Source organism: Coregonus lavaretus (genome assembly GCF_964263955.1).
Source record: "Coregonus lavaretus genome assembly, chromosome: 2".
NCBI lineage: Eukaryota > Metazoa > Chordata > Actinopteri > Salmoniformes > Salmonidae > Coregonus > Coregonus lavaretus.
The window spans coordinates 57027460-57037633 of NC_139989.1; the positions used below are offsets into that span (position 1 = coordinate 57027460).

General features: G+C 41.1%; 1 protein-coding gene across 1 annotated transcript; it reads left to right on the top strand.

The window, feature by feature from the left end:
- Positions 1 to 77: 77 nt before the first annotated feature.
- Positions 78 to 3220, top strand: LOC311103872 (relaxin-3-like). The gene is made up of 2 exons (XM_084145505.1): positions 78 to 750; positions 1531 to 3220. Exons 1-2 carry the CDS (start codon positions 360 to 362, stop codon positions 1794 to 1796), a joined length of 657 nt encoding a protein of 218 aa, XP_084001631.1. The 5' UTR covers positions 78 to 359; the 3' UTR covers positions 1797 to 3220.
- The last annotated feature ends 6954 nt before the right edge of the window (positions 3221 to 10174 follow it).

Below are 10174 nucleotides of genomic sequence, written 5' to 3' on the forward strand. Positions count from 1 at the left end.
GGAGACAGGCAAGTGGGAGAAACAGTGGACGCAGGGATTGAACCCTGGTGTCTGGTGGGGATTTGTATGTAAAATGTGCCACTACACCATGGCTCTGCACATTAACACGTTTTGCATGAGCAGAAATGTCTGTCAGTCAAGTGAGTTTGAGGTGGGTGATGACCACGTAAAAGGGAGGTGCAAAATGAGGATTCAAATGAAACGTGGGTTTGACATCCAGAAAATGAGTTTTTCTCGCAATCAGATTACAAACTACTCTGACATCATCGTCGCGTTTGGGCATTATTGGCAAATTATGCCACCTTTGGTCAGTGCTTTGTCTCCATAAAGGTCTCTGGGTCTATCTCTCGCTCATATCTATGACTGTCCTGGGTTGGAGGGTCTGTGTGTGTGTGCAAGTTCCACGTCTACCTCGTAGGGCTGAGGACCCCTTTATAAACCAATACCAGGTCACTGGGGAAGTCACACAACACTTGCCACCACAGAGAGACAGAGAGAAACACCTGCTCCAAACAGCCCAGTCAGCCATTGAAGAATCTATTCTCTCTCCTCTTCTTTTGCTCACTTGTTCTTTCACCTCCTGGGACATGATGTGGAAAGCACTGGTATTAGCTGTGTGTCTGCTGGTGGCTGGGGTGCAGGGGATGGAGCGCCCCACGTATGGAGTGAAGCTCTGTGGTCGGGAGTTCATCCGGGCGGTCATCTTCACCTGTGGAGGATCTCGCTGGAGACGGTCACTCGGGAGTGCAGGTGAGGCATGCCGGCTGGACAAGCCTTTTCTTGGCTCATTGTGTTTCTAAATTGTGCACATTTTCATTCTAGCCAAGCAGTAATGCACCTGATTCAACTTATCAGTGATTTGTGGTTTGTTGAGTAAAGGGAAAGGACTATGTTGGCTTTTTTTGTATCACTGGCTTTGTCCATTGGTATGTATTACATCCACACAGTCGATTACATCCACACAGTCGATTACATCCACACAGTCGATTACGTCCACACAGTCGATTACATCCACACAGTCGATTATATCCACACAGTCGATTATATCCACACAGTCGATTACGTCAACACAGTCGATTACATCCACACAGTCGATTACATCCACACAGTCGATTACATCCTCACAGTCGATTATATCCACACAGTCGATTACGTCCACACAGTCGATTACATCCACACAGTCGATTATATCCACACAGTCGATTATATCCACACAGTCGATTACGTCAACACAGTCGATTACATCCACACAGTCGATTACATCCACACAGTCGATTACATCCTCACAGTCGATTACATCCACACAGTTGATTATATCCACACAGTCGATTATATCCACACAGTCGATTACGTCAACACAGTCGATTACATCCACACAGTCGATTACATCCACACAGTCAATTACATCCTTTTCATTTATATGAATTTATGTTTATTACCACAGCACTCTTTGACTTTTGATGGTATAAATTGAGCAGCACTGAGAGTCAATATCACATTTCAACTATCCTATTATAAACCGCATTTCAGGAGACTTCCCTCAGGACCCTTTCAGCTCCCATGACGAGGACTTATCTGAAGGCTGGAACCCAGACTCTCAGGTCCCCGAGGGTCCCTTCCAGCAGGTCCAAGAGGGTGGAGTGTTCATCAGCAGGCCAGCCCGCTCCCTCATCTCAGAGGAGGTACTGGAGGCTCTCCGTATGTCTGACCGTAAGGGCCGTGATGTGGTGGTGGGCCTGTCCAACGCCTGCTGCAAGTGGGGCTGCAGCAAGGGAGAAATCAGCTCCCTTTGCTGAGAATCCACCCCTTTCTCGCCCCTCCCATGCACACACATAGGCCTACACATACATGGTATTTTCTCATATTTCTCTCTCTCTCTCGTTTTTTCAAACTGCTCTCCCCTCTTCCTAGTGTTTCCGAGTTAAAGTATCATGTTAACTGTGCAGGGAAAATATAACCTTATTCTCCATATAGACCCAGTCGGTATTAGATAGAACGCTGCGACCCTGCCTGCCTGTAAAACAACCTGTGTTTACCTAGGTACCGGTACCCCCTGTATATAGCCTCGCTACTGTTATTTTACAGCTGCTCTTTAATGATTTGTTATTTATTTTTATTTGTTATTTAATTTTTTACTTATCTATTTTTTTACTTAACATTTATTTTTCTTAAAACTGCATTGTTGGTAAAGGGCTTGTAAGTAAGCATTTCACTGTAAGGTTGAAATGCCTGTTGTATTCGGCGCATGTGACAAATAAAATGTGATTTGTTTCCCCATTGGCTCACAGCAAAAACTTGACCTTTTTCAAACGCAATTTTCTTGTTGTCTGCTTGTTTTAGTCAATTACAAAACTACATTTAAGAAAAGTACAACATGTCTAAAGATTAATTTTCAATATTGCCTGCTCCCTAGTGTTCTCACTACTTAGAAAACGTAATATTGTAGGGCTTCCCTTATAATGCCCTTTTTCATAACGATGCTAGCAGCAACTTGAGTGAGTGAGAGCTAGCTACCGACCGGAACATTAAGCTAGCCAAGACCAACAACACAAACAATCTGACTATCCAGCTACAAGTAGTGAGTGGAACTACAAACGGACAGTACTAGCTAAACAAGTTAAATGTGTTAACTGTGATGAAATGTTTTCCACACTGTGGGGATGTATTATTCTCATAAATGGATGGGATGACTAACTTAGAAAGAATGCATTAATGATTAAAGCATAAAAGGTCTGTACTGTACTGATATGAATTGTTTCACCTAACAGGCTGTGATTCATGTGAGGAACGTTAGGGGCTAGGATGAGATAAAACTTGTATTTCTTATAGATAAGACTTGTATTTCTCACAGATACGAACACTGCCTCTTTGTTGTCTGTGAACCGTCCTTGAACGTAGTACAGTGGAATGGTGTCTTTTGGGTGCTGACTCCACAGGTTGTTATGATAAAAACTTATGCCTGGCAACAGGGATGCGCCAAGGGGTTGGGACCAGCCCGTGCGCCAACGGATAAGCTGAGTAAGTCTAAACCACGCTCAGTCTCTACTCTGATTGGCCAGTAGAGAGCGGGAACTAAAAACTGTCAGAGTATTTGAAGAAGAACCTGTAACAATGGATTAGTTCTCTGTCTGCCCTGCGTGGTATTTCAGTGAGCCCGTATACGAACCAACATACTTATCATACATACATTTTGCATATAATAAATTTAGCTTGGATTGAATATCTCTTGATTATGTTTTCTCTTATTCCAATACCAGATTTGAATTACGCAATTTCTAACAACACACAAAGCTACGTGTAGCCTACTTGGACATCTCGTCCCCACATTTCCCACACCGAATAGCTCGCAGGCTCTATTTATAACAATAATATGCCATTTAGCAGACGCTTTTATCCAAAGCGACTTTCAGTCATGCGTGCATACATTTTTGTGTATGGGTGGTCCCGGGGATCGAACCCACTACCTTGGCGTTACAAGCGCCGTGCTCTACCAGCTGAGCTACAGAGGACCACGTAGTTCCCAACGTGGGACCATTGCGATCCGTGGGTCGGGATTTTTGACCTGGCTACATCTACATTGAATAATACAGGAGCTTTTCGTCATGTTTTGTTATTTCTGTATAACAAAAAAAACGAAGGGTTTTTCCCAATTTATGGGCGTGGTCGAGGGGAATTCCTTATTATTATTATTATTATGTGATTACCGACTGGGACTGAATACCGATATCTGCCTGTCTCTGTATGTGTGGAATTGGTTGCCTGTTATGAAATGTGGTTTCCAGACGTCTTTCTCCATTACTGTACATTGTTTTGTAGTGTCTGAAGGTCTATTGATTTTGCTGATGTTTGCAAATGGTGCAATAGATGAACTTTACTCTGCTTTGCTGAAGCATTTGGAAAAACATTGCTACATAGGTTTCTTGGAATAGAGGACATTTGGAGATATGTGAAAGCCGGGGATTGGTTTATTAAAATCACGCCATACTATGTCACATAGGATATAAATACCATGTCTTAAACAAAGAAGGAGAGAAACAACATATTAACAGATTGGGCCATTGTTCTCCAGATATCTGCAGATGTCTGTAAATTGATACTGTGATCTTTGATACAATAAACCTTTATAATCAAAGTACAGTGTAAGCGGACTTCTTATCATCACAGCATAATTAGCAACATATTTTGAGACACCACAGTTTCATATATGTGTTATGCTGCTTTTGGATCCTTCAGACTTTTAGTTCACTCACTGTCGTCATTCACATAGCCCTTATTTTAAAAAAATCTGTCAAATCTGTTTTATTTTGGATTATGAACCTGTTATAAAGGTTTTAATAAAGATTTAATTTGCTTAACATTCTGACTTTTGGTGTGTTTTCCAACCAGCCACAGATACAGCCAATGCCAGAATCATGACACAGGAAAACATAGGGCCATAGGACATAATGGAACACTGAGTTGGCCTATGACATGTGTAAAGCCACTTCCACTGCACAAAAATATTGTGTTTTGAAAAAATTATTCATTCAAATGGTGCACAATCCCAATGGAATAAAACACACTTGATACAAGTCAATTTTCTCCAGAAATGAATGTTAGGCTAAAGACAGAGCTACAATGTAGGCCTAGGAGTATTTGACCTATTGTACTTTTATACATAAGGCAACATACTAGATCTAAACTAGGCTATAGCCTATACATATACAGTGCATTTGGAAAGTATTCAGACCCCTTGACTTTTTCAACATTTTGTTACGTTACAGCCTTATTCTAAAATGGATTAAATTGTTTTCCCCCCTCATCAATCTACATACAATACCCCATAATGACAAAGCAAAAACAGGTTTTTAGAAAGTTTTGCAAATGTGTACAAAAACAACAACTGAAATATTACATTTACATAAGTATTCAGACCCTTTACTCAGTACTTTATTGAAGCACCTTTGGCAGCAATTACAGCCTTGAGTCTTCGTGGGTATGACGCTACAAGCTTTGCACACCTGTATTTGGGGAGTTTCTCCCATTCTTCTCTGCAGATCCTTTCAAGCTCCGTCAGGTTGGATGGGGAGCGTCGCTGCACAGCTATTTTCAGGTCTCTCCAGAGGTGTTCGATTGGGTTCAAGTCCGGGCTCTGGCTGGGCCACTCAAGGACATTCAGAGACTTGTCCAGAAGCCACTCCTGCGTTGTCTTGGCTGTGTGCTTATGGTCGTTGTCCTGTTGGAAGGTGAACCTTCACTCAGTCTGAGGTCCTGAGTGCTCTGGAGCAGGTTTTCATCAAGGATCTCTCTGTACTTTGCTCCGTTCATCTTTCCCTCGATCCTGACTAGTCTCCCAGTCCCTGCCGCTGAAAAACATACCGACAGCATGATGCTGCCACCACCATGCTTCACCGTAGAGATGGTGCCAGGTTTCCTCCAGACGTGACGCTTGGCATTCAGGCCAAAGAGTTCAATCTTGGTTTCATCAGACCAGAGAATCTTGTTTCTCATGGTCTGAGAGTCCTTTAGGTGCCTTTTGGCAAACACCAAGCAAGCTGTCATGTGCCTTTTACTGAGGAGTGACTTCCGTCTGGCCACTCTACCATAAAGGCCTGATTGGTGGAGTGCTGCAGAGATGGTTGTCCTTCTGGAATGTTCTGGAGCTCTGTCAGAGTGACCATCTGGTTCTTGGTCACCTCCCTGACCAAGGCCCTTCTCCCCCGATTGCTCAGTTTGGCCGGGCGGCCAGCTCTAGGAAGAGTCTTGGTGGTTCCAAACTTCTTCCATTTAAGAATGATGGAGGCCACTGTGTTCTTTGGGACCTTCAATGCTGCAGACATTTTTTGGTACCCTTCCCCAGATCTGTTCCTCGACACAATCCTGTCTCGGAGCTCTACAGACAATTCCTTCGACTTCATGGCTTAGTTTTTGCTCTGACATGCACCGTCAACTGTGGGACCTTATATAGACAGGTGTGTGCCTTTCCAAATCATGTCCAATGTACATTTTTTGTCATTTAGCAGACGCTCTTATCCAGAGCGACTTACAGTTAGTGTGTGCATACATTTTTCATACTGCCCCCCCGTGGGAAACGAACCCACAACCCTGGCGTTGCAAGCGCCATGCTCTACCAACTGAGCTACACAGGGCCAATCAATTGAATTTAGCACAGGCGGACTCCAATCAAGTTGTAGAAACAGCTCAAGTATGATCAACGGAAACAGGATGCACCGGAGGTCAATTTCGAGTCTCATAGCAAAGGGTCTGAATACTTATGTTAATAAGGTATTTCTGTTTTTTATTTGTAATACATTTGCAAACATTTCTATAAACCTGTTTTTGCTTTGTCATTATGGGGTATTGTGTGTAGATTGATGAGGACATTTTTTTAGTTAATCCATTTTGGAATAAGATGTAACAAAATGTGGAAAAAGTCAAACGGTCTGAATACTTTTCGAATGCACTGTAGACACTACACAAGATGTTCCTGGCAGCTGTAACGGATTTAGGGTTAAGCCGATTTTTGGGGTGTTTTCACACTTGGTCCCTTTCAGACAATTTTTGTGAACTCAGTGCGGTTTGCTTAATTTTTTGTGCAGTGTGAGCACTCCAAAGGAACTCAGACCCCTCAAAAGAGCCCCTGAAGGGAACTAAACGAAGCGAACTGAACAAAACTGTTACCATCTGGAAGGGGCAGTAGTCTACACTGGGTGTACAATTTTCAATTACAGCATTATTTAATCTGAAGTTATTCTTCTGCTATTTATTATGTTACCAATACTATTTACATGTTAAAAGTATCTTCTGATTACAATTATTACGTCTCATCTTTTCACTAAATGCAATCTATTAGCTTCCAAAAATCTAAGTAGGTATATGATATACCTAGCTGTCCGATAACACATTCTGATTGAATGGCTTGGCCTGCACTTTGAAACAGCCACAGTGCATTGAGTGAGTGTTGGAAAAAGATCTTGGTTCCTTTATAAACATAGAAATGTGAATGCAAAGAGGAATCGGGTCACAAAATAGGCGAAGTAAACTGACAAAAGAGTTGAGTCCTCATTCAAAAGGCAAGGGCAGTGTGAATACAAAGAGAACTGAGATATGTACTTTTTTTTTTACCCCAGAGTTCACTTTAAAGAGGACTGAGATCGGTTATTTTAAAGAGGACTGACTATATGTGAAAACACCCGGTTTATCTACCGAGGTAAAGACAGATTCAGGTTGGATATTCGAAGGATATTCGCCTGTAGTTTTCTTTACATCCACCAACAGCAGTTAGGGACCGTCAACATAGTGACAAATCAAATTCTTCAAATATCAATAGCTCTTTAACCATTACTCCTAAAATGTTCAAAACTGGTTCTAGCTAACCCGATGGCAGAGACACATATTGCACACACTTGTTTTTGTCGATTTACATCTCGCTCTATTTAAAATAATTTATTTTAATTTTTGAAATTCAATAGTGCCTTGGTCATGTGACCCACACACCTCAAACAAGGTTCATAATGTACACTCAGTGGGCTTACACATTGCAAATCCTTTTGTTTGTCCACTTGCATCTCATGAGATTTTACGCTAATTTTTTTAAGTTTCAAATTTCAATAGCTCCTTAGTCATATGACCTACAACCGTCAAACTACTTTCAGAATATCCACCGAGTAGCCTTATATGTAGCACAAACTTTTGTTCGTCCATTTTCATCTCACGCGATTTTACATTCATTTTCAATGTTTCTAATTTCAATAGCTCCTTGGTCATGTGGCCTACAACCCTCAAACTACTTTCAGAACATCCACTCACAAGCCTTATATATTGCACACCCTTTTTTTGTCCATTGTCATCTCACACGATTTTACATAAATTTTTCTAACTTTCACATTTCAATAGCACCTTGATCATGTGACCTACAACCCTCAAACTACTTTCAGAATAACCACTGACTAGTCTTATTTATTGCACTCACTTTTGTTTGTCCATTTTCATCTCAGGTGATTTTACATGAATTTATCAACATTTTAAATGTCAATACCTCCTTGGTCATGTGACCTACAACCCTCACACTACTTTCAGAACATCTACTCACTAGCCTTATATATTGCACACCCTTTTGTTCGTCCATTTTCATCTCAGGTGATTTTACATGAATTTTCTATGTTTTTCATTGTTTCGAATTTCAATAACTCTCTGGTCATGTGACCTACTGGACTCAAACAAGGTTCAGAATGTCCACGGACTAGCCTTATATATTGCACACTCTTGTTTGTGTACTGTAATCTCACGCGGTGTTACGTACATTTTTCATAGTTTTGAATTTCAATAACTCCTTGGTCATGTCAATTACACACCTAAGAAGTGTGCAGTGGATATATACCCATATTGTATAACCTCTAGTTATGTATCTTCTACAGTTGAAGCCAAAAGTTTACATACACTTAGGTTGGAGTCATTAAAACTCGTTTTTCAACCACTCCACAAATTTCTTGTTAACAAACTATAGTTTTTGCAAGTCGGTTTGGACATCTAATTTGTGCATGACACAAGTAATCTTTCCAACAATTGTTTACAGACAGCTAATTTCACTTATAATTCACTGTATCACAATTCCAGTGGGTCAGAAGTTTACATACACTAAGTTGACTGTGCCTTTAAACAGCTTGGAAAAATCCAGGAAATGATGTCATGGCTTTAGAAGATTCTGATAGGCTAACTGACATCATTTGAGTCAATTGGAGGTGTACCTGTGGATGTATTTCAAGGCCTACCTTCAAACTCAGTGCCTCTTTGCTTGACATCATGGGAAAATCAAAAGAAATCAGCCAAGACCTCAGAAAATAATTTGTTGACCTCCACAAGTCTGGTTCATCCTTGGGAGCAATTTCCAAACGCCTGAAGGTACCACGTTCATCTGTACAAACAATAGTACGCAAGTATAAACACCATGGGACCACGCAGCCGTCATCCACTCAGGAAGGAGACGCGTTCTGTCTCCTAGAGATGAACGTACTTTGGTGCGAAAAGTGCAAATCAATCCCAGAACAACAGCAAAGGACCTTGTGAAGATGCTGGAGGAAACAGGTACAAAAGTATCTATATCCACAGTAAAACTAGTCCTATATCGACATAACCTGAAAGGCCTGAAAGGCCGCTCAGCAAGGAAGAAGCCACTGCTCCAAAACCGCCATAAAAAAGCCAGACTACGGTTTGAAACTGCACATGGGGACAAAGATCGTACTTTTTGGAGAAATGTCCTCTGGTCTGATGAAACAAAACAAAAATAGAACTGTTTGGCCATAATGACCATCGTTATGTTTGGAGGAAAAAGCTGAAGAACACCATCCCAACCGTGAAGCACGGGAGTGGCAGCATCATGCTGTGGGGGTGCTTTGCTGCAGGAGGGACTGGTGCACTTCACAAAATAGATGGCATCATGTTGAAGGAAAATTATGTGGATATATTGAAGCAACATCTCAAGACATCAGTCAGGAAGTTAAAGCTTTGTCCCAAATGGGTCTTCCAAATGAACAATGACCCCAAGCATACTTCCAAAGTTGTGGCAACATTGCTTAAGGACAACAAAGTTAAGGTATTGGAGTGGCCATCACAAAGCCCTGAACTCAATCCTATAGAAAATGTGTGGGCAGAACTGAAAAAGCGTGATCGAGCAAGGCCTACAAACCTGACTCTGTTACACCAGCTCTGTCAGGAGGAATGGGCTAAAATTCACCCAACTTATTGTGGGAAGCTTGTGGAAGGCTACCCGAAACGTTTGACCCAAGTTAAACAATTTAAAGGCAATGCTACCAAATACTAATTGAGTGTATGTAAACTTCTGACCCACTGGGAATGTGATGAAAGAAATAAAAGCTGAAATAAATCATTCTCTCTACTATTATTCTGACATTTCACATTCTTAAAATAAAGTGGTTATCCTAACTGACCTAAAACAGGGAATTTTTACTAGGATTAAATGTCAGGAATTGTGAATAACTGAGTTTAAATGTATTTGGCTAAGGTGTATGTAAACTTCTGACTTCAACTGTATATTGTTGTACATTAATATTAGTTTGACAATTAGGGGGTTCAGTCCAGTGTTGTGTTTACCCTTTTCTTTAATGTTTATCTATAATAATTGGTAGTTCTGAGTACTTATTTTTCCTTTCCTTAAGTCTTTATTTTGCCACAGTAT

Coding starts and splice junctions, on each gene's coding strand:
- LOC311103872 (XM_084145505.1), top strand. CDS start 360: ATGACTGTCCTGGGTTGGAGGGTCTGTGTGTGTGTGCAAGTTCCACGT. Junction 751..1,530: donor ACGGTCACTCGGGAGTGCAG/GTGAGGCATGCC, acceptor ACCGCATTTCAG/GAGACTTCCCTCAGGACCCT.